At 35.1% G+C, this 25,741-nt stretch overlaps 1 protein-coding gene across 14 annotated transcripts in view; it reads left to right on the top strand.

The window, feature by feature from the left end:
* Positions 1 to 25,741, top strand: part of LOC311439619 (leucine-rich melanocyte differentiation-associated protein-like) — a 400,118-nt gene that overhangs the window by 271,298 nt on the left and 103,079 nt on the right. For all 14 annotated transcript variants that reach the window (XM_084525513.1, XM_084525512.1, XM_084525525.1 and 11 more), the window contains one exon: positions 4,247 to 4,339. In XM_084525513.1, the coding sequence (XP_084381639.1) occupies positions 4,247 to 4,339 (93 nt within the window). The remainder of the gene's footprint in view (positions 1 to 4,246; positions 4,340 to 25,741) is intronic.

Genomic DNA, 25,741 nt, shown 5'->3' with positions numbered 1-25,741 from the left:
TCTAACCTTCCTATATAGGAAGGGGAGTAATGATGCTGGCTAACTTGTGCAGAGGTAGGAGAGGATAGCTATGTTAACTGATCTTAACTAACTGGGGTCCACAAAATGTTGTGTAAATGCAGGAGAGGATGTTCAGTAAAAAGAAAACCTTTCAAATTATGGGAAAGGGAATCCAGGATATGCATTTTCTCTTTCAAAATCAGTATCAGGATATTTGGAGGACAGGCTATCACTATTATGTTAAATTGTGCTACCTACAACATAAGCTTCTGTCTTTGCTAAAGCTGCCAGTTTTTATAAACAACTGAAGACAGAAAGGGTTTACTAAGAATAATGTTGAAGCCCAAAAGAATCCTGCAGCCTATAAATCTTAATAGAGGTTCTGAGATTCCAATGGGCTGCATGTGTCTCTTTTACCCAACCTCACTCCATCTTGGCTCCCCTGTGATGACTGCAATTTTCTTGAAACAGAGGCACGGTAACTTGAATTTACTCATGGCACTATTTGCCTACAAACAGGAATACATGCATATAACCTATGCAAATCAATAAAAGCATGTCAAGACCCCTTAGATCGCGGTACTCTGCTAAAATGCAATTTATCATGCTGCAAATGAGAGTAAGAGACTTGGTAACAAATAGTGTCTGATCATTTAACTAGCACCTGTTGTCATGCATTTGAAAACTGCATTTTTCATTTGACGTACAGTAAATTGCATTTTCATATATATTGAATGGAAGGGGGGACTTGGGGATGTACATATGCAGGATTTTATGAACAATGGGAGTTTTACAGCTGCTTGCTTGAAGAGGTCATATCAGTCTAAAAATCTATTTGTTCAATTGTTGGGAATGCAAAATGTCTCTAGCTGTTTAGAGAAGAATATAAAATTAGAAGTTGCTAAGATAATTCACAGCATTGATAAATGTATAATTAATCAGAAAAAAAATTACATAAATATCTAAATCTGGAGTGTTTTTTATTTATTTGTTTATTCAAAATTCTAAGAATGTGACAGGCTGAGGAGAAAGAGACACTTTCTTTGTGAAGAGCCTTGTTCATTTCTGTCATGACCACATTCCTCCCCATTGCATCCCCTTCTTTTAAGACTTTTTTTTTTTTCAGAGTTCTATGATTGATTGCAAATTATAACCTTAGATATGTGCATGAGAGAGTGTGCAAAGGTTGTAGAGGGATTTCCATGTTGAAGAATACCCTTTTGCAGAATACCTAAGACTACCTGGTAAAAAACAGCCAACTTTGTCGGCAGTTGTTTTTGCTGAGATTTATCTAGTTCTGGATTATTCTGCTGGTATTTCTTCTGCTTCATGAAGAAGTGGTCTTGGAGACACAGGAGACGTATATACAGCAATGCTGCGGTGATAAAGGTCTTTTCCCCTGGACTAAGGGCTTTGCTCGTGGATTTTGCTACCACACTTGAACAAGAATCTTTTGAGCATTTTCCCTCTATATTTCCATCTGTATGTCATGTAGTTCAGTTCTTGGACTTGACAAACACTGTGGGTAGGTGTCATAATTTAGTTTGACACAGAAAAATAGCATCTCTTTTCTTACCTTTGCGATTATTCTCTATGCATTAAGGAATTTAGTTTCTGTTTGTTGTTGCTGGTTTTTCTTTAAGGTTAATGTGACTTATTAAATAGGTCTGCTTGAGAGTTTCTCTCAGGATTTTTATAAATTATAAACTACCTTTTTTATATTGTCTGTCCAAATAAGAGATTCAGAAGAATTCACTTGCTCAGTATTTGTGAAAGGTTAATTAAACTTCTCTTATGGAATAAGCATGGGATACTACTAAGATTCTGAACTTCATTGTCCCGCTATTTTCACATTAGTACTAGTATCAGCTATATTAATTAATTCTAATAGATTATTTTTTTCATTCAATCTGAATATTGTCCTAATGCTAGCTATAAAATGGGTTTATGAAGTGTCTGTGCAATTTCATTTCATAGAACATTTGTGAGGTTAGTTTGCAAACTGAAAATTTCGCATTTCATTTGTATACAAGTATGAAAAAATGGCTTTGTGTTTCATATTGTGCCAGTTTGCCTCCATGACACAGTATACTTGTGGGTTTTAAAAAACAACAACAGAAATTAAAATAGACAAAAAATAAACAAAACTAACAAATCTCTTCTTCTGTCTCTTGCAAGGAGAATTGTGTACACGAGAATATTTTTCATAATATTATATTTTAAGGATTTTGTGCTTTGTAGCCAGACTGAAGACTTCTATTTTTAACTTCTATAAATGACTACTTGCAGATTTCATTGATGTACATCTTTTTATAGAAATGCATTTATTATTAAAAAAAAAAAAAAAAAAAAGACGAACATGATATCTTTAGTGATACAAATATAGAAATACATAAATTTGAATAGCCCTAGGAGGTTTTAGTTTTCAGATAGTTTTAGGAACATAAATGGGAGTGACTGAATTTTGCTAAGTTAGATGTAAATGCTTATTTGGGAAAAAAACATTTGATGCTTATTAACAGCAAAGAAAATTCAAGCAGTGTAAAGATGAACTGGTTTGCAGTATTTCAGCTTGATTTTACTAGCAATGAAATGTAAATTGTGTTATGGTGCAGAAAACTATGCCAAGTCATGGGTTTTATTTCAGATCATTAGTATGATGAGCATGTTGTGTTTATGTGAACAAAACTCTTATGAACACTAATCTGAATGGCTACTTAGTCATTTCAATCAGTTTGTAATTATTGTTTGGCAACAAAAATACCAGTTTCCTCCAATAAAACTCTGTAGCCTTATATAATTATGTTCTTAATTCTTTCCTTCCATGTCCTTGTTTTAGTATCGTGTGGTGGTGCAGTAACTCTTTTTTTTTTTTTTTTTTCTTTTCTAATTTTCATGTCCCAGTGAGTTGACCTCTCGGGTGATGCACAAACATATTTAGGGACTACCCTTACTTTGCACACAGTGGAGCATATACATATGCTTGAAATAACAATCACGATATTGTGGCTCCAGGAATTAACACCACTTTATTTGAAAAGACAAGAGTGTTAAATATCTCATGTATGTATGTGGCAGTCTTTAAGGAACAGAGAGTATTTTAAACGTTTTAAAATAGACATATTTTGAAATAGTATTTTTATACTATGTTTATGATTTTTTTTGTTCGCTTGTTTGTTTTGGAGGGGCATGGTTTTTACACTAACCACAACTTTCTGAAGCCTTACAGAAGCCTTGTTTAAACCCACCATAGCTTAGGAAGGTAACATAGTGTTATCAGTAGCCAACTGTGCAGGGGGATGGCTTGAGGTTGGTTGTTTTCTACTGCCTTCCCACACCTGCCAGGTCAGTAGCCCCACTGCCTGGTCAGGCCTTTCCCTCAGGTGCAGCCAGGGGTGAGGGCAGCTGGGCAGGGAGGTAATTAAGCTTCCAGCTTGTGAGAAGGCAGCTGCAGCTAGAGAAGAAGCCAGGAGGAGAAGGTAATTAACTTTCTGTGGGGTTTGCTGGTATTAAAATGGTCTCACTGTCCCAAAAAAGTTTTGTTATGAGAAGGAATTGATTTTAGATGTTGTACTTGGTCTGGCTGGAGCACAATTTTCTTCATGGCAGCTTGTGTGGTGCTGTGTTTCAGATGTGTGACCAAAACACTGTTGGTAACGCAGCACCTGGTAACACAACAGTATTTTGAGCTATGGCCAGCTGGGGCTTGCCCAGTGTCTAGGCCTGCCCTGACTCCCACTGTCCTGTAGTAAAGGGATTGGGGTTGGGAGGGGATGCAACAGGGTAGAGGATCTGATCTAACCACAGAGGTGTACTGTGCCATGAAACCCCAAACTCTGAAGTAAAATGGGAAAAGAGGGGACTTAGGGATGTGTGCCATCTTCACTCAGGTGATGGCTGGGCACCTGCCAGCCCATGGGAGTTGGTGAGTTGAGTGCCTTTGCATTTTTGTTTTATTTTCTTCCTTACTTAGACTTCTCCTTTACCTGCTAAGCAATTTTTAGCTCACCCTCCAAGTTTTCATTTACTTTTTCATCTTCCCCTGTCCCATGGAGGGAAGGGGGAAGGAAGCAGTCAGCTGTGTGGTGCTTAGCTGCCTGCCAGAGTTCGCTCACAGCAGAAATACAGGAAACTCTGTAATGGCGGTGCAACTTCAATGCTAGCTTTTCTGCAGATATGTGTATTTTCAATACTTGCCTGCCAGTCCTCTCTTGACAGAGGTTGCTTTTGTTTTCCTCCTTACCAGGGAAAAGCCGTGTACCAGAACTGTTGCAGGAGGAAAAGAGGCAGGCAGCAGATCTACTCTGGGGCTGGGGGAAGAGCAAACACCAAAGAGCAGGTAGCACCTCTGAGTTGTTTTGAATCCCTTAATACTTACAAAGATGAAAAGTATCATTTTTTTCTGAAGGCTCGTCATTTTCTGTCTTTTGACACCATGCCTACATGTGGGGAGAGAATAACAGCAGTGGAAAACACTGCTGGTATGCTTTTCTGGCTTAAAAGGTGACTTTTTTTTTTCCTTCTTGCCTCAGGCCTGGGATACTGGGGATACAAGGAGACCTTGAATTTTTCTTAAAAATATTTATACCTTAGTTTTTGTATAAAGATGTATTTTCTTAATAGATGTAGAAAAACTTATTGGAAATCCTTGATTTTACATGTTTAAATTTAAGGTTTGTTTATGAAGGAATAGATTATTTTTGCAGAAAGACTACCATGATTATGCACCAAGGAATTTTCATTTTCAATGCCTCTGTAGAGTTAATGTTTTTTCTCTTTTCCCCACCTATTTTCAGCTTTTTGAAACTTGGACCTTTAAAGTTTGCAGTGCTGTCTTACAGAACAGTTACTACCATGCTGTTATGAGATGGTCCAGAACTTGGTAGTGGCAGTTTAGTTATATAAAATTTGTGGTTATGTACTTCACCTAAGTTTTAGAAAAGTTGTGACTCCAACAGAAGTTAAAAAAAAAATTGCTTGAAGGGGTACACACGAGATCAGCCGTACAAGACCATGAAATCAGAGAATTACGTGGATGTCTAAGTGCAAAGGTATAAAAATATTGAAATGAGGTTTCTGTGCTCTGTTCACCAAGAGCTAAATAGGCAACTATTTTTCTTCTTTGCCTTATTGGAAGATTTTTTTCTCCAAACGATTGAATATGATTTGGAATTATAGCTTGCTGATAAAACTCATTTTGGTAGGTTTAAGTTTCAATCTGATCTATTTCTTTGTGTCTACAATACAGTCAAATGTCTTTTAAATGAGAAATATGCCAGATAGGATTGTTTTGGTGCAAAGATTTCCATTTAGTTAGTAGAGAGAGAAAAAGAGAGAATTTTTAAAATAAAGTATCTTTGAGTTGCCTGCGAAGGGAATAGAAAACATTTTAAATATTTTGACATAAGAGGTCAGACAGAATTCTTTCATTTTATTGTTTCAGTTTTTCATATTTATTTTCTATCTGTATGGTCTACCCCATTTAAAAACTTCTGTAAAAAGTAGCTGCTCTTAAAACTAACTCCTATGACATTTATTTGTAATATCAACCAAATGCTATGGCTTTGCCAGCTGTGCTTTTTTTTTTTTTTTTTTTTTTTTTGAAGTGTAGAAGGCCGCAAACTATTCTTGATACTTGTTCTGAAGATAAATTAGTGGCTTCTAAATAATGCAGTGAACCCTAATTCTCTTTGATTAGTAGTGAGTTAGATGATAGCGACCCATTGAAATTGGTCATCAGCATAAATAATGAGTGAATGAACTGATAAAATGCAAAGTCACCGGCCATCATAAATCAAATGAAATCCACTTTCTCTGGAAGTCACTGAAATTAGAAGTCCATGCTCCTATTAATTATTTTGCCTTCTGAAGACGACAGTGTTATAAATCAGCCTTGAAAGGCACTTCACTTAGAAAGCTGAAAGAGTAAGACTGCCTGCAAATTGTTTTGTATACGCACCTAATTGTTTCTTAAGTAACCCACCTTTTGTAGTATGACTGCTGAAAAGCAGAAAGTGCACCCAAAAGTGTAGATTAATGAAAGTAACAAATACTGCTGTAAGAAAATTATTTGGTTGGAATAATAGCTGTATCTTCCATGTTGGTCAGCCTGAAGCTGAGTCAACTGTCCGTGTTAGACAGGCCTCCTCCAGTCAATTTGGACTTGAGCTTATTCTCCTTTATTAGCCAGATATATATAGTGCAATAAGAAACTTGTTAATAAAAAACGAAAAGTCTGGAGGAAGGGAAAATGGACATGTAGACTGGTTTAGTTCAAAGTTGCACTGTGAATTTAAACAGCATACTGTAAGACTTTTCAATGACAGGTAAACAGTTTCTTGCAGAAAATGTATGTGTATTTGTGTAGTTTATGTCTGTGTGTCTGTGTGTATTTATATGTGAAGACATATATGTATGTGTTTGTTTTTTTTTTAAAGAGACCAAACTTTTTCTTAAGTAACTTAACACTCTTTGCACAATATCTTATTTTTCCTTTGTTGTGTTAGAAATTCCTTACGTGTATTCTTCGATCATATCCAAAATGTGTCTTCATACTGCTAGCCATTTAAGGAAATGTGAAGGATTGGCTTATAGATTTGCAGATGTTTATTCAGTGTAAGATCAAAATGTATGTTAAGGTTTGTTCATCATATGGTAGCACTTCAATTTCTGAAGCCTTGTAACTTGCACATTTATTGATACCAATGCATTCAATACCATCCTTACTGTATGCATGGATCAACTGTAAAGCTCTGTATTTCCATTCCCTTAAATATAAAGGATTTATGTTTTCAAGTATATTGTTTAGTTTGGGGTGTTTGGAAATTGGGACTTAATATGCAAAAATAAATGGCTTTTGCTTGAATTTTTTTGCAGTGATATCAGGACTAGATCTAGGAGGAATAATATGCAGGTGACTTTTTTTTTCTTGTACCGACTGTGGTTCAAGAATGGTTTTCAAAAGGAGAGTTTATCAGAGGTGTTACTTTGTCCTGTGTATTGCTCCTTTCAGTGGATAGAGTGGTGAAAAGGTCAAACCATTTGAAGTAGTGTAGGTATGGAGCACAGCAAAACAGCATCTGTACATTCCCACCCACTCCCCTTCCTCCCCCCCCCCCCCCAGAAAAAAAAGCAGGGGATTAAAGAGGCATATAGTCATTCAAAAGAACAATGTTATATGTTATTAAACTACTGGTTCAAAAAAAAATAAATTACTTTTCCCAAAAGTTTTGAGTCATCTGAGTTGTGGACACCCTAAAAAGAATAAGTCCTCTCTTTTTATTAAAAGTGTGAAGGAAAATGATCTCCCGTGAAGCCACTGAATCTTTCAAAGGACTGCTATCTCCTGTTATGGAAATTAGAAACAGTTTTCACTGTTCTCAGACAAAGCAAAATAAAAGTGAAGTATGGGTGAAATATGGAGGAATGAGATTGTTAGTGGGTATAGTAGGATCTTGTTTAATTCCTGGTTCAGAGTAAATTTTTTAAATTATTTTGAATGCAATATTTGCTTAAATATGTTACACATTGCTAAATTAAAGAGAATGGCTTTAGAATTTGGATCAATCAAAATTTATGTTTGTTGTTTGTTATGAGTTTTTCAGCAAATTGTGCTAGTAAGAAGACTATCTTTGAGACTAGCTTTATTTTTTATTGTCTAATATGTTTCTAGGGTGATATTTATAACCTACTGATGATGAGAGAATGTTAGAACAAAAAGTTTCTTTGAGAAAGAGCAAACAACTGTACACAGGCAATTACTGAGGTAATTGAGTTACTTACTTTAAAAATAAACTTAAGTTGCAATAGATTTGCTTCTACAAAGGTATTTGATTTGTATGTCAGTACTAATTAGCAATGGGTGAGTGTAAGGAGCAGTCCAGTAACACTGGCTGAAAATGTCAGTCCCAAGGCATCATTGCAGATATCTCTTTCATGTCTTCCGTGAAGTGGGCATGTGTCAGTGTTTCTTATTTTTGTCAGTGGCGTTATTTTTGGCCTGCAGTGAAGGAGATTTTCCTTCATTCAGGTGCACTTTGGATGATTTTTTTTTTTCCGTTTTACTGACTTGCAGATAAATTAACAATCGAAAGAAGCAATGTTGTGAGTCTACTGAAAAAGCATTAGTCCCAATACAGCTTAAGAAGGTACCTTATTTTAATTGCATTGACCCACTTAATGAGTGAGACATTATTTAATAGAGGGTGCTACTGAAAAGTCTCTGAGATGCTTCTGTCATTTCCACTTAGGAATGAGATGATCCTCAGAAGTAAATTGCTGTCTTATGCTTTGATACATGATAATGAATTTGGTTCTCTTACTAACTTGAAGAACAGTTACTTAACCTATGTAGTGGCTTTCTTTGCAAGGCAAATTTGATAAATGATTAAGTAGTTCCGTTGTGGTCTCTGTAAGAGAAAGGTGATCTAAGAAGATGGCAAGATTTACACCACTCTTCAGGTCAAGAAATGTAATGTTGGCTGAGAGAAGAAAAAGTTGTGGGTTTTGTTTGTTGTTGGTTTGTTTGTTGTCTATAGGAGTGAGCCTATGTAATTAATTTCCTGATTATAGGAATAAGCATGCAAGCATTCACGGTAACATTTCCCAGTGAGACACTGACAAATAAATAAGTAAAGCAGAATCTACTGGAACATTTTCAATAGTTGCATTGTAAAGATAACATCTAATTTTGAGCATTGTGAAAGTATCTGATGGCAGCCTGAGGTGCAAATTGCTGACAGTGCCAATCTCCTTTGTGCTGCAATGGTAAGTGACACTGGACCATAGAGTACTTGCAAAAAGAGCTCAGGCTGTGGCAGAGGAGACCTACAGGGGTAATGCAACGGACAGCCAGTTTTTAGAGAATGTTTAATTCTGTCCATAAAAACTAATCTCTAGTTTAAATTAAAAATCTACGTGGTGACTTTTTAAAGTGTCTGTAATATGTAAGTGAAGTCTTCTTTGCTCAGCTTTTTGAGATGCCTGGCTTTAAGAAGTGTATAGAAACTTCTGTTTATTTACCTAGGAAGTAATTTATTTGAGAGAGGTGTTTTTGAGTGCCTGTGGATTGGAGACCACCATTGGCTGCAGTATCATGGTGTGTAGACTTTTGCACATCCATTCTAGTAAAAGCAGGGGCTTTATTGTTCTCTATAAAAAGTCCCTAACCTTGATTATCAACTCACATACCCATTTTAAGATTGGTATCCAAGCAAGTGGAAAGGCTTCTGCTTCTATATTGATAATCATAAGTGGTGGAAGTGAACCAAGATTAAAAAGGTTGACCTGTCTTTTTGTATCAGCTGTTTTAATGCCATCTTGTGCCTATTAATGGAATTACCAACATTTGCTTCCACCATGGTGCCATCGGTGGTGGAACAAACAAGTCAGGAAAATAAATGCAAAGGAGTAAAAATCCAGTTCTGAGGCTTATAACAGATTTTGATTAGTTGTGCTGTAATACCTTACAGTATTGTGAACTATTTGTGGTTTATGTGCTTTATTAGTCTTTGAAGTGTTAACAAGCTTATTGGAGCTGTCTTTACGCACATGTATCTTGATGTTCTAAAAATAGCAGCTAAAATAGATTTAGTATTGCAGCACAGGAAATTTACCTATGTAACCTGCTGTTAAGTACTTGATAACAATTCTCTAACATTATTAAGAAAACAGAGTCCCTCTTTAATTTTTAAAAAAAAGTCTGCATTTTTGAAAATTTTGAGATGTATACAGAATTCTCCACCTGTTCTAGGAGGTATTTTTACAAACTATCTCTAAGAGTATCCATTTAAAGTGCTGAATGTATACTTTTGTTTCACTTTATATACTTGTTAATGGTGTGATTTGTTTTGTTATTCTATGGAGAAAATGTTAGATGCCCTCTTACAGTTGGGTAGAAAACCAAAATAAAAATAGCATGAAATTTTGAATCACAAAGTGAATAAGGAGTTAAGTTTCTTATTTTTCTTGTTTGATCTTTGGTTTAAAAAATAAAAATAAAAAATAGAAAACCTTGCATGTAAATATATTTTTATGTATGCTAAGCGTAAAGATAGCTCTGTCCTACCATATTGATTTATTAGATTCTCTGACATTTTAGTTGTGGTCGTTATGTTATATTTATGAGATGAATGTTGGATTCCCTCATTATGTTATCCTCATTTATTTTACATACTTTTATGGCTGGTTGTGCTCAGCTTTACATTTAAAGCTTTATTGCAGCTGTTAGTGTTGGGGGGAGGGGGAGGCAAGTACTTATTGATCAGAATTTACGTGTTTACTGTTGTAATCATGATTTATTTAATCTCTTTCTACATATAAGTATAAGGTCTTTCTCTGAAATAAAATAGTGTATATCAGGAGGTCTCCTCACCTGAAAGAGCGCATTGCTGGTAGTGACCAGACTTCTCTAGGGGAAAATGTTGAACTCTTCATGATACTGTTGTTGAATTTTTCCTTTATATAAAGACATGCAAGTGGTCTTTATAATTTCATATTTTATGAAATTTGCTTTGCAGTTGAGATGAAGCAATGTTAACATTGGAAATGAGCATTTGTCATTTAGTCATCGCATGACCACTTCACACCTTATTGGGTTTAGTTGTACAACACACTGAGGTAGTATTGTGTGCTCTTTTTATGGCAAGGGAAATAGAAGTCCTGAGATCTGACAAACAGGTGAGATTTGGTAGCACTTCAATAGAAGCTGTAAGAGAACCCATGCTGGAAGTGTTATGAATGTTCCCCTGCTGAAAATAAGGCTGTTCTGAGAGTTGCTAAAGTGCGCTGGGAAAGCCATCCCACCATTGTGGCAATGTCCTTCTGAAAACCTGCACTCGAGTAGGGTGAAACAGTATGGTGGTGGGTGGGAGCAGTAATGTAGCCGAGACTTTGTCAGATGTTCTCTAATGAATCTAATGAAACATACGCATTTCTGTATCATATATTTGGTATCTGGCCCTTGTTTTATAAATGCCTACTTTTGTAGATGAAAATAATTGACGTGAATGCTAAGTAGCTATTTTTATCTAAAGCATTTTCTACTGTGATATTTTTACTCTGTATTTGATAGTGTACCTAAAATCTGGCAGTGATCCTAAGAAATAATTTCTTATTTAATCTATACCTTCCTTCTGATTTTCTGGGAATAATTTATTTGGAATTGCAATATGCTATATAAATTCGTCATTGTTTTTACAGACTCTGAGTATAGCAAATGATTTCTAATCAAGATTTCTAGGGTACTGTTCATAATTAAGCTTAGTATTGTGTATAATTCACTATACCACATTTTCCAGTGACAGCCACGTAAATTAGATATCATCATGAGGGTTCTGGAGATTTATACTGTTATAAAGATACACTGTAGCCTTTTCCTATAAACTAAAGTGTATTTTCCTGGCATGCAGAAATCTTGTAAAAACCTGGGTTTTGTCATCCAACATTTTTACATTGATATGTATCTGCTTTGTAGTTTGCAGACATGTTTTATGGTACTCGGTGGTGCTTTTTCCACCAATTGTGCTTTGGCTAACGCTGAGTGAATAGACACAAATTGGAAGAATTTATGTCTTGAAAACTAAGCATTAATTATTTTGATTAATACATCGTAATATTATTCTTCTGTAGAACTGTATGCTTAGGATGTACTCTGATGGTAATTCTCTTACTGTGGAATAATATTCATCCCCAAACTGTCCTTTGCATCTCCTAACATTTGATTTTCAGTGGTATGATTTCTGATTTTTTTTTTTTTTTTTTAAATAAGCATACTTCTGAAATGCGAATTAGTTTTTTTTTTTTTTTTTTTTTTTTTTTTCTAATGAATCATTATGTGCTATCATCAAAGGTTATTCACTGAAAACTTGAGAAAAAGGCAATGAAAACTAATTTTGGTTGTTAATGGAAATGTATTTTTAGTCTTAAACAGCTTCCCTGAGCAATAATTATAGTTATGCCTCTTGGGTGTTTTTGGACTTTTAAATTTACATCCAGCAGTTTTTTTTCATGTAGTAGTTAATCTTTTACAGAACACTGCAAGTTCGTACTTCTGTCTAACATTAGGAGAGTCACGAGAGTATATTCATCTGTCTTTCCTTTTAAAATATGGATGTAAGTGTTTTTTCTGTGTTACTAAGAGATGGCTGTGTCAGTATTGTATATAGGCTAAAGTATTTACGTTACTGTGCTGTTCAGTTCTGAGTGTCCAAATCTCTTCTAGATTTGAAAAGCATGAATTCAATCATTTCATTAATTTGTGGGGATTAACAGCAAGATATTTAGGTACCGTTGTAGAAACCAATTTCTCTTAGCACTAATACAATTTCTGTAGAAAAGTAGAAGTACAAAGGATGTGTTAATTTGGGGTTTAGAAGTTAATGTAAGCTATGTTATTACATAATAAATACAGACTAAATTAGTAAAGCAATATTTCACACTGAAGTAGATGTTAAAAGATTCGTTTTTTTTCCCCACCTCCAGTATTTCCATGTACAGCTGATAATCACATGCTTGCATAAGCCATTGAGATATAAATCTTCCCCTCTCTACTGGAAGAGAGTTCATTTTGAAAAGGGATTGATGTGTACCTTTTCATCCAACTTCCAGCAAAACGTTGCCTGCATGTTTTCAGGCCCTTGTGACTAAGGCTCTGGTCCTCTAATTACAAGTGGAAATAGGCCAGTAACACTAATGTAGGTGTCTCAACCTTGTTTACTCAAGTATGTTTTACAAGTATGCAGTTTCTAACAGTTTAAGAAATGGTTAAAATTAATTCTGTGTGTGGTTACTGAAAAAAGGAGCAGGCAACAAATGTCAATAAATCTAGATCTGTTTGAAGCAAACGTCACTAAATCTTAGTCTTGACTGCTCTCTGGTAGTGTCAAGAGCTGCTCTGTAAGATGAATTTGAGGGGAGGATGAAAAAGGTACCATATTAAACCACAGCACTGATAAGTTTAGTTAAGAGGCAGAAGATGTGTCCTTGCAGTGACATTCAGTGGCCGATATTTGTTTCCCTTTAAATAATATGCTGTACATCTATGAGAATGATGGCTTGGTGTTTGTGACATTGCATCTTCACCAAGGTTACTGGCTCCAGGACAGGCAGTCTCTCCTCTCTTTCTCTCTCACACCCTGTCAATAAATATCCACTTGTCTGAGGAAGTGAGATACAGATTTTACAGCTGACACCAGAGCATCTTCATTTCCAGAAGCAATGAGTTTCAACACATGTGAAAGTGAAGTAGGAAAAAAAAAAAAAAAAAAAAAAGGTATATATCTTTCAAGTCTTTGTCATAAGAAAGCACTTGCCCCTTCCAGACAAAAAAGAAAAATAAGAAAAATCCAAGGTTTGTCAATAATGTAAAAATTAGTCTCTCAGTTAAACCCAGTTAAAAAGGTCTATTATAATCATAATGTATTAAACTCATGTCAAATAATTTTTTTTGGTCTTAAAAACAAATATATTCACATTTCCATATGTATATTTTAATATATATTTACACTTTAAAAGGGAAACATAAATTAAGAGCATAAACTGTGGTTTCCTGTTTGATTATTTCAGCTTCTTATTTCACAATAAGAAATTGTTCTTTTTCACCATGCTATGCAAATCTCCCAGTTCTCAGCTAAAAAGAAGGAAGGAGATAAATATATACTGATGTATGTATGGGTAGCGAACTGAAAGGATATATAACATAGATATTTCTACAAAAATGGAGCTTTTGAGTGAAATGTTATGTAGCAAAATTAACAAAGCTCACTCAATGTCTTCAGTTTTTTTCCTAATCTGTAGCCTATTTTTTCCCTTAAAAAAAAAAAAAAAATCTGTGGGAATAATTTGTTCATCTACCATTTATTTAATCTCTAATTCTCATTTATGTCTTTTTTAACATCTGTGTATAAAAGCATTCTCATATTTTTTTTTTTTTTTTTTTTTTTTTTTTTTTTAAAAAACTTAAATGTGTTAATCAAGTGTAAGAAGTCTGAATTACTGTTAGCTGGTACCATGTTGCCCATCTGACCTCTTGCCCTCCCTCCTCTTTCCCCTACTCCTCCTACTCCCCCGGCTGCCCCCTGACCTGCAGCTGAGCACTGATTATGGACTAAGTTCCAGTTTCTTGCCATTAATAGTACCAGCACAAGAGGTAGGATTAAAGTTTTTCAAGTGCTTTCAATGTGCTGTTTGCATCAATCCAATAGCCATCACCTGTTCTTCCAGGAGGCTATGGTTAGCCATTCCAGTGGCAAAGATGGTAACTACATCCACAGTACTTCTTCAGCCTGGGAGCAGCTTTCCTGGCAGGCTCTTGCTGCACTTCCACCAGGGGCTGAGAAGGTTCACTTGGGTATGTTGTGCAGATGTGCCTCTGTGAGCAGGGCTAAGAAAATCTGTCCTTTTCAGTATCATTTTCAGAGCTTGGCTTGGGATTTTCTGCTTTGCATCAGATTCAGGGTTATGTGTATCAACACACAGTGTGTGGTAGTGGCTTGCTGAAGTATCTTAATCTCCAAAAAGAACCCTTTGAAATATCCCGGCTGATAAACATACATTGCGTATAACTCCTTGTCATTCAGAAATTTGGATCAACTGAGAGCTGGTGTTTCCAGTAAGAACCATGCCCTGGAATGATAGATGTATCTGTGCAGGATGGTACTGTGCTATGGCAGGAATGTCTCTGAGATACAGGTTTGCATTTCCTGCTGTATTAACAGGCTCGTGTTTCCTTTATATCTCAGGTCAAAATATAAATATATGATAAAGGTTTCTTTAAGTATTTCAAGTGCACAGATGGCATGTGCAAAAAACAATGTGTTAAGGGAATCTAAGTTCCACTGTTTATGCGCAGCATGTGCTTGGAGAAGTTTCCTCTAAATATGAGGAAATTGACAAAAATTTAGCTTGCTAATAAGTTACCTCATGGAAATTGTCTACAGGGTTTTCAGTTATGAAGCAAAATATTTTCAACCATTTGAAATATGGCTTTAGAAATTCTATTATTTTTAATCTTAAATTATAGTAACAGCTGTGTTTGTGTGTTTGGTTACAAGAAAACTTGGAAGTCATTCATTTCCTCCTAAGGTTTCTAGGGAGTGTAAGTTGTCTTTTGCTTCCCTATTTCTTGATGAGAAGCTATCAAAGATGGTTATTTCCTTTCTTCCTTTTGCCTCTTTTAAATAGGAGAGTTGAAGGCTGTTTGCAAGCCTTCTGGATGAGGCTTGTGAAATGGATGTGGAATTGGTAGGTGTCAGTCCAGTTACATACAATAAGGTTTCCTATAATGTGTTGGAGCTGCTGACATGCAGCTCTGCTTCTAAGAATATTAGGTTATGGGCTAGTCTTATTCCCATGGGTACGTTGAACAGGTGAAGATATTAAACGTGAGTGGATCTTGTTGTCACCACTCAGTTCAGGCTTGCCGTGTTGTTTTTGTATTGGACTGCTAACTTGTGTGCCTCTTCAGTGTTTGTATCCACATCAAATTATGATTGCTCTCCTAGAAGCTGTGACTTAGTAGCTTTCTCTCCAATGCTCAAACAGAAAAAGATAGAAGCTGAATGAAACATCAGAAATAAATTAATACAAATGTGGCAGTTGATAATTTGCTTGTATTTATTTTTTTAAATCTAAGTATGGTTCTAGCATGGTGCTGTCATATTAAAAGCTATAGGTGTGTAAAATTGCTTTCAAAATGTTGAGCAAAAGAGGTTAATTCAGTTATTAGGAAATTTACAGTATTTTTGGTCAAGTTCACTGAACTATAGGACTATAAATTAACTGGGCTATCAATCCATTTTTTTCAACTTGGTATTGCTACTTGTTTTTTTGGTCTTGTGGTAGGCAACTACTGGTGAAAAGCCTAATAAGAACCTTTCTACAGCTTTCCTGAAAACTCCTGTGTGAGTTAACTTTTAAGGATTTTGTATTATTTTCCAAATTGTAAGATTCTGAGAATTAATTTATAATGGACAGAAGAAAATTTGTAATGAACAGAAGAAAAGAATCTTATGCCTGAAAGCAAAAAACAATGAGGTGCTTTTGTCGAATGATGGAGGATTAAGGGTATGATGCTGTTTAGCTTCTTAAAATAGGAAGAGGAAAAATAAAAACTCCTAAAAAAAAATATCTAGGAAACACATAGGTACATAGAATAATAACAGAATGGAAAGAGATACTAAAGCAATTCCCAAATTGTTATGCACCAGGTAACTATATGACCTGTGCACACTGCAAGGATAAGTAGTTGTGTTTTTTTGTTCTCTCAGAGATCCTATGGATTACTTATGAATTGTTTAAATAGCCTTTCTATGCTATACCCAGGAAGAAATCTAGATGCCCTCTTTGTTTACAAGTTACATTTCAACCTGTGTAGAAAATCATATGATGGTCTTATATGCATTTGATTTCTGTAGTATCAAAGTATCGTTTGCTGATCTTTCATTAAAAAAAAAAAAAATGGATATATATATTTCTTAATAGTTTAACACTGCAGCTTTGAGAAGGGTGATGAGTTCTGCCTTAAATGTCAGCAAAGAGAATTGTTACTTTACAGGGTCAGATTTTATTCTACCATTACACCTTTGTAATCCTAACCATAGGTTCTTCAGAAGTGCACTCTGAGCTAAGTTAAGGCAAAATTCAGCTCACAGTGACTGTCACTGGTGTGGTGCAATGTGCTCTGGTGTGTTGTCTAGGTTCAAATTCTCAGCCTGGGATTCAGAGGTGTTCACACGTACAAAACTTCACATTAACTGTAAAATGAATAAGTAGAAGAGAAAAAAAAGGAAAAATATATACTCTTGTCATAATTTCCCATCAAGCTCAAAATTTTTTTTTTTTTAGATTAGCTTATCTAACATAAAAGAACATTATGTTGTTTCTGATCTATTCTACACCTGTGTCTTTGTTACCGGGAATAAAAAGTTCTGTCTGAGAGGAAAGTAGACTCTTTGCCTTGGCTAAGCACTCCCTGCTGTGTTAGTAAAGATTTTGATTATCTGATTCCTAACTGCAGTGAATTTCAGGTAGAGCTATGTTTATCTTAATAAATAAATAAATAAATAAATAAATAAATCAGACTGGGATATCTAATTTAGAACTGAATCATAGCCCCTGGACAACTTCTTTGGATAACTCCAAACAACTTCTCTAAAGTGCTTTGCATGTTTACTGAGGAAGGTGAATATTTTTATTTTCAAAAACATTTGCACAATATGATTATTGACTCTGCAGACCAGTAGCTAACAATTCTAGGGGCTACTACTCAGGCTCTGGTGAAAGTAATTCTCACTTCGAAGAATTCTTTTACAGACATGTTCATGTTTGTTGAAAATGTTCCTCACTAATTTATTAATGCACATTTTATTTTGATAGACAAAGGGAAAGGGAGGAAAGTCTCTTATTGAATTGGGCATTTTTTAATTTTGACAAATGGCAAATTTTCACAGTGGTTCCCAGGGAGTTGTATTCAGTTACCACTTGTAGTAAGATGTAGTGCTCCCTCCCTGGGTACCGCTTTGCCTCTCTGCTCCAACTAGGGCCCTTGATTACTCATCTGTTTATGGGTGCAAAATAAATACGTAATTGGGAAAAGAAATGTGACACGATAATGGTTGCCGTATTTCTTGAAACAGATATGAAGTATTACCTGGGTCTTTAACCAGCTATCTCTTCATTGGAGTTTTATTCTAAGTGTGATTATCAGGAGATATAACAATGCCACTGGAACAAAATATACCTTATGTTTACACTATAACTGAATTATTCTTGCTAATTATAGTAAGTATTTTTAGTCATTGATATATGCAGCCACTAAAACACTGCATTTATCAGCTGAGTAGTTTTTTTCCTCCTTGGTTTTGATGTTGCTAGTGTATATTTAATCTCAATTTATTTCTACTAGTCATTGTTATATAAAACCTAATGCATGGAAACACAATATTTATCCCAGCAGCTGTTAAAAATCTGTGGATATGGATTAATGTCAGCTTTTAAATGTGTAGTGCTTTAGTTAATTCCATCCAAGGACAGATGATATCATCCACTAGGAAGGAATATATTAAAAGCTGTCAGCCAGAAGGTAGTAAAAGTAGGTGATATGTTATAAGGAGGACTAAAAGGTCATTCAAAGAAGAGATATTGCTAATAAGTCAATTAAAATTTTCAAGCTGACATTTTACAAATTTCTGTGTAAGCCCTAAAATGTTTTCAAAGCTAGCAAAATTCACATCCAAGCTTGCAAAACCAGGGGTCACACAGAACCTCCACAATTCCTCCAGGAAATGAGCAAAATAGGAGCTGACTCCAAGCTATCAAGCACTTTAGCCTTTTGAATGCCAGCTGTTTGGCCAGGCTGGTGTTGTCTGGGCTGGATTCATAAGAGTGCTGTAAGTGCTATGCGTGTATCACATTGAAAATACACTTCAATGGGTGCCTTCTCCATTGTTCTGAAGTCTTTTCCAAGGCTCATCTGCATGATGTGCAAATGATTAATTCTGTATGGGTAGATAGGGATTGTGTAAAAATATGCTTGCTTAGATTTCATTAGATGTGAGAGTGAATTATTCTAAATTTAATGTCCAACTAGTAGGCAGTCATTGTATAATGTACACTGTGTAAATTTATTCTGGATGTGTTGATACTATGTAATTGTGGGGTGCAAAGGCTCAAGATTAAATGCAGGTAGAGGTGGGGACACAGTCTTTGGTGCAGAACTAAGCCGTCACTTTCAACTTCTGTTATTTTTCCCTCATTCCAAGTTTGCTAAAAAAATAACTAAAACAAGAAAAAAGGGATTCTCAGTCCCACTAAAGGTATTGGTATTGGTCTGACTGTGTGCCTCAGTGGAAAAGGAAGGAAAGTACCTAAGTACATTTCAGTACCAGGCTTAATATTAAGGAAATCTGGCACTAAGCTTATTTACATTTTGTATTCAAGGGCAAAGAAGGAAATATATTTAATGAATATATTTAATGGAAAAAAAAAAAAACAAACAATTTCTTGTACTTGACATTATTTAAATCCCAAAGAAGATATATAGTAAATACCAAACAGACATTTTGATTTAGTATTTTGTTTATGGACAAGTTTAAAAAAAATAATAAAATCCCATACTTTATATCTTGTAGAATATAGAATAAAATATTTTTTCCATGCTGTTGAAATAATTTCTGAACATTTGTTGTGAACTCTGTAGCCATGTGGTGACTGAAGGGCACTGTATTTGCTTCAGTTTGAACGTAGGGTCTAAAACACACAGAAAGTGTTTTGTCAGTTAGACCCTTAGGCATGGGATCTCAGAGTTACCTTTTACCAGCCGAAATGTAACTCTGGCTGCTTTTGACAAGCTTTTTTTTTTTCTGTGTTGTTGGTTTTTTTTTTTTTTTTTTTTAATGCACAAATTCAAGTTTGTGAGGCGTGGAGTGAGAGGTAGTCTGGGATTTCCATTTTTTAAATTTATTTTAAAATGTATTTCTGATGTGAATCAGAAATTGTTGAGAATCAAGATACTTTACTATCAGGATACATTTTTTTCTCAGTTAATCTGAGACCTGGACTATCAGCATCATTCTTGGTAGTGTGGAGATTCTTCTTATTGATTCTTCTTACTTATCACTCAGGAGGGTATCAACCAAGTGTTTCAGTGACGAATGGTCAGACAGTAGTAGTCAGATTCTAGTTTCATGTCTGAAATATTTTATTGTTTTGCAAACGTTGCCTGATAAGATTTTATTTTTCTGTGACCTTCATACAGAAGGTCTGTTGTCTTCAGATATTCTCACTTTTAAGAATCTGTCTAGTTTATTAACAGAAGATACTCAGTATGCCTTTATATTTGTCTGCATATTTGTTATCTAGAAAAGGTGGCTGCAGCAATTTCACTCTAGATTCGTACTATAAATTACCTAATTCAGTTTAGCAAAGCAAAAAAGAAGTGATAGAATCAAGCTTCCAGCAAATATATATATAGAAGCTCTACTGCAAAGTCTTGAAAACGCGTCATCAAGTTTAATCTAAAAAACAAAAACCCCGGGGGAATTGTTTAAGAATTTGATAATACACTTTGTAACACATACAATACGTACTATTATTTGAAAGATATGTTTATGTGCCTGTGACTCTCTGCATGCACACTCTATGTGCATATCTATAACAAAAATATTATATCATGTCTGTATTCACTAATCTAACATGATTAGGTTGGCCCTGCTTGTTTCACTTGACAGGCAGGCAGTGACATCAATCAAAATTTCTGCCATTCATGTTGCTTTTCACCGTGCCAGTGAGAGTCCTGACAGGTTTCTTTCCAGCAGGATAGCAGTTATGTCAGAATTTTGTTTTTTGCAGTGTGGGAGGATATTCATTCATCTATATGGATCATTTCTGTATTTAAAATGTCGTCACTTAAGCTTGTGTCTAAATGGCATGATGTTGTACATTACCAGGGTATCTCTTAATCTCAAATGTTTTATGTTCTAACCCCAAAGGTAATTTGTTTCAAGATTGGGCAAGCATTTTTTACATGTGACTAAAATGTGTCATGTTGAAAATCTTTTTTCAAAAAAAAAAAAAAGGTTTTTCCAAATAACATTTGATTTTTTTGTGTGATTTTGTTTGTTTGATTGAAAAGGAATGGAACATTAAGAAAATAATGTGGTTAAGTTTTGTTACTTTCCTGAAAAGTTGTGGTTTAAAACAAAAAATTTACTTTCCATTGTTCCCTATTTTGTATTCATTCTGCAAAATAATAAATCTGCTATGATTATCAAATCCAAGGAAACAAAAACAAGAATTCATCTTTGTTAGGTAATCTGTTGTCTTGAAACCATTCCAGATACACCTGACAGTGTGGAGCCTAGTTGTGCTCTATACAGGTATGCAAATTTTCTTATGTCCTTTCCTAGAACTGCAAATTAGAGTAAACTTTCCATCTGCTGTGCTTGAAAGCATTTCTATAGAGCTGAAACTGTGCCTCTTTCTTCTGGAAGTCTTCTGAAAGATGTGAAGGATGCCAGGGAGAGAAATCCCCAGGAAACTGTGCATTGCACAAACAGTTGACACGGCAGCCTGATGAAGGACAAAATAAGGAACCCAGATGGAGCTGGAGTTACACTGGTACAGTACATCTATGCCTTCAGCCTGTAGAGCAGTTGCACAGTTGTGTTCCCTCACTTCTTGCGGTAGAAGCAAGGTGGGAGGAGGCAAAAAAAATGAGACAAAAATGTAGCTGAAGCCTCTGATTTCCTGTCAAATTCCTGGTTCCATTACGCAGCCTCTGTAGATTTTCAGCTTTTACAGCTAAGAGCCTGGTGTGGCTGAGAGATGTCTATGCTCCCAGAGAGCTGGTCTTCCACATGCAAGTGACTGCAGCTTGGTTGTGAAAATGATTTCTGCTTTTATATCATCTCCTTAGAACCATGGACACTTTTCTAATTCTAATCTCTTCTTGTGTTCATGCCTGTGTGGGGCAAAGTCCTCAGAAGTTTGAGACTTCAGGGTGTGCTCTGGCAAAATGCTAGTCGGTAGGTTTGAAAGTAGATCAACGTGGCAGATTTTATAGTTTTGTTTGTTACTGATTTGATTAATTTTATGTATCTCATGCTCTTCCAGTTCTTTTGAAACTCTATTCTTAGGCAATTATTGACAATTGATATTTCCAATAGAAATACTATTTTTTTCTCTAGAGAAACTCCTAGTATGCTAAATGCAACTTCAGTTGCTAGAAAACTTCTAACGTATTTTGCAAGGCTTTTAGAAGAGGTGGAAAAGATACTTGTATAGTTCATATAGTATATATTATGTATCAGATAGTATTATATCACTTCAGTTTATCTCAAAGTATTGAATTGCTTAACAGAGTTATATCCAAAATTAAACCATGGATGACAGATGGCACCAAGGTATTTAATAGATATCTTCTGATGCATATGAATGCATTGTGCCTTTAACAAGCATTTCAGTTCAGCAGATTAATGAGCTAAGAATTTTTTTTTCTGATGGTGCATTTGATAGATAGTTGCTTTACGTTTGATTTTCTGTTCTTTCTCACTTAATCCAAAAACCTACTTAGAAAAAGCATCTAGTCTTTATTGGTGGTTTTCAGAATTTTTGTATGCCCTACCCTTGGGATGTATTTTTACACAGATTGAAGAAAGCTCAAGTAGTGTTTACTTCAGATACTTCATTTCTGGAGCTTGCAAATACAGTGTATAAATATGTATGTATTCATAATGTTTCTGTTACCAAGAAATAACGTTAGGCTGTTGTAGTAGCCCTTCAGTAATGGATACAATGCTGTAACTGAAATATCTCCTTTTTAAGTGCCAAATCCATCCTGTGCAGTAGTAAAGGCTGAAGGAGGTGCCAAATGGGACTTCTCTCAGCCATGTAAAAGGTGAATGAGGCACTCCAGAATGGGATCCTAAACAGCTGGAAAAGTGAAGAGGACGTGGTTGTATGGCTACCCTGTATTTGAACTAATCAAAATAATGTTCTGCAGGTGCATATATCCTAAATGAAACTTTGTAATTTAATCCAAACCTGTCCACATGTGTTCTTTCCTTAAACAAACAAACAAATAAAAACAACAAAAGAAAAACACAGCTAAACTGTCTCATAGGTAGGATACTTTTTTCTTTTCAGCTAAGAATTATGAGGTGCCACTAAAAAAGTTTACCTGTTTTTTGTGTTAAAATAGCATATGTTTGACATAGTTTGCTTTGTTGTTTCCTTTGTGGTATTTGGTTTAAAAGCTCCGTATAAATCTGTTTCCTGTCTAAACTGTGTAAGTGGAAGCCCCAGCTGAAGATGTGAATTGACACATGAAAATAGCAAGTTTCTCATCAAGCAGAGTGATTTGCCCAAATTTAAACATGAAATCAATAATATAATAGTACCTAATGGTCTGTATTTCTGGCCACCTACATCAATCAGTAATCGTGTTCCAAATAGTGTACCATTTCTGTAAATAAGTGCAGGTCTTAGTTATTGATGCAGTGATGACATCTACATGTAACATAAGAAAAAAATCTGTCTCAGCACAAACCACTTCAATCCTTCTTAAATCAAGCAAGATTTGGGGTGAATTAAGTGATGAAAACAACTGATATTTTCCTGGGAGTCATTCGTAAAAGCTGTAAAAGCTGGTTCGCCTAATCTGCTGTGCTACCTTTTTGCATGTTTTGATATGTTGAGTCATTCCAATTCTTACAATGATGGAAAGATTATTTTTTATAGAAGAAGCAAACTTAATTGTAGCAGCATTTAAGTGTGCTCTAAGTGTTGTAATGAATTCTGATTCATACATTGGTTATGTAATGGTCTTGCAAAACCACTGAAAAATGCCCCCTTTCACCACACACACACACAGAATATATATATATTTATTTATTTATTGTTTCTTATTTTTTTTATTTTCCTTTTTCCCCCGTAATAGAATCATAAATAAGGTTGACTACTCTGGATTCTATTACTATGTAAAAGCTATTTTAAAACATCTAACCATCTGCTTAATGGCTGGTAATACGTTTCTAATGGTCACTCTTGATAAGATACTTTCAATTTGCTACGGTAATAGTAATCAAACAGTGAAGCGCATTCTACAGCGATGTGACTGAGATTGTTCACCAGTTTCCTATCAGTAAAGGGTTGTTATGGTCTTTCAGAGAAAAAGAACAGCAGCTTGGGAAGTTTTCTGTTTAAACAGCATCTTTTCTGGTGTGAGACATACGGATCTGAAATGTGAACTTTTCAGATGGTTTTCAAATTTTTTTCAGTATTTATGGGTCCAGGTGTTGTGGTTTCTGTGGTTGTAACAGGTCAGTTTAATTAATAATTGTCCTTTTTTCCTGGATGATATATACTGAATTGCTGTCATCTAGGGCCTTGCATTCTTTTGTGTGATCCTGGCAGCTGGTGACGGCTCTGCAAATTATGAGTTTCTTGGCTTAAAACAGACTAAATTGCAGACAAAACAAGCTATCAGCTGAGTAAATACTGCACCTCTGTTTGGCTTCAGTGAGAAGAAGGAGATTAGCGTAAGTACTTAGTGTTCATAATTACTAGTAAGAGGCAAATAGTAGGCTCAGGCTGACTGGAGATTGTTCCATTATATCCAATTAACACCCACTTGATTATTGTTAATTACTTGTGTTGGATGACAGAGGAGTAAAGATGTCATACTTCAAACATACAAATACCATCTGGGTCATCAATATGCTGACACTGATAATATTGTGCTCCAGTCTCAAATGCTGCTAGGTATTTTCTCTGCACAATTTTTAGACTTGACTGTATTTATTACTTCTAATAATTTTCCTTAAATACACTACTTAAATAAAGATTTTTTCTAAACAAACAAAAAACAACCAAGCAAACAAAAAAGCTATATATTTTTAAGTTTCAGGATTAATAATAATAATAATAATAGTTATCTCTGAACAGAAGACTACTTTTGAGAATAATTTTTTGCAAAGTCTTTGTCATGAGGTACCTGACTCAAGTTGAGACTCACATGTTCATGGTGGACATGGGTAGAACATAATGTGTTTGTTCTTGCAGTGTCAGAGTTGGGATTTTCCAGTTTGATATGTTGGGATAAACAACTTCTTTAAATTTATTTAGAGATTCCAACATAAAAAGTTCAAATACAGTCATGTATATAAATATTATGGTCGCTTTTCTTGGATACTGGTAATGCATTGTGATAAATGACTGAAACTAATACCACAAAAAGGTGAGTTCCCCAAGCGCAATGAGTTAATGAAGACCTTTCTCATTTTACATTGTAATATATATTTAAACAGTAAAGGAACAGCCATTAGAAAGCCTATTGAAATAAGGAATTCCTAAGTATATTTAAAGATTTAAACAGGGAATTGAATATCTTGACTAGTCATTTGGAATCTATAATGTTCAAATAGTCTCCTTTTAAAGGGCATTCACAGCATTAAAAATCACCTTCCAAATACTGTAAATATATATATTTTATAATGAACAGATATCAGTGAAATGGAATATTGTCATAGGATAATGGGTTCTGGCTGATGAATGCTGAACCAGAGCCAAAATGCTCAATTTTAAGGTATGAGACATTGATCCTGTGACAATCTTTTATTGCAGTTTACTTTTTTTTCTACTATGCCACCTGGCTGATGTGAATACCATCACTTTGTCTGAATGGGATACTTAGAATCAGCATGTAGAAATCCATACCTATGTAGGAGCTTCTTAGTAGCACTGCTACTAAGAGCATCACAAAAACAATGATTGTCAGACTCACTTCCTACTTCTGCGAAGTAATTTCTTCTGCTGAAGATGAAGAAATATGTTATCAATGTTGGGTGTGAAATGATGGAGAATGATTCAGCATGCCTCCAATAAGCAGCATTTAAATATGCTATCCAGCCTTGTAATGTAGCAGAAGTAAATAGGCCAGCACATTTCTGTATTTGTTCTTCCGTAGCAGTGCTGTAGTAACCTTTGTGTTTTTTCTCTTCTGTTTTTGGTTTAGTTTTTCATAATATGTCAGTGACAGTCATTCCTTTAAGTATACGATAGTTGAATAGTTGGACACATCTCACTGCTAGGTTTTCCTTACTGTAAACAGTGTGACTCAAAAGTCTTTAGTGGCCCTTGTTTTTCTCTTGTGTTTATGCAATGTCCAACAGAGGCTGTTCCTGACTCTTGGTTGTACTGGTGTCTAAGATGACTTATATGTGACAATTTGATTGCTCTTTTCAGA

This window comes from Aythya ferina (genome assembly GCF_964211825.1).
Source record: "Aythya ferina genome assembly, chromosome: 7".
In the NCBI taxonomy this organism is placed as follows: Eukaryota; Metazoa; Chordata; class Aves; order Anseriformes; family Anatidae; genus Aythya; species Aythya ferina.
Note: the sequence above shows the minus strand (reverse complement) of the source record. Positions and strands in the feature narration are given on the sequence as shown.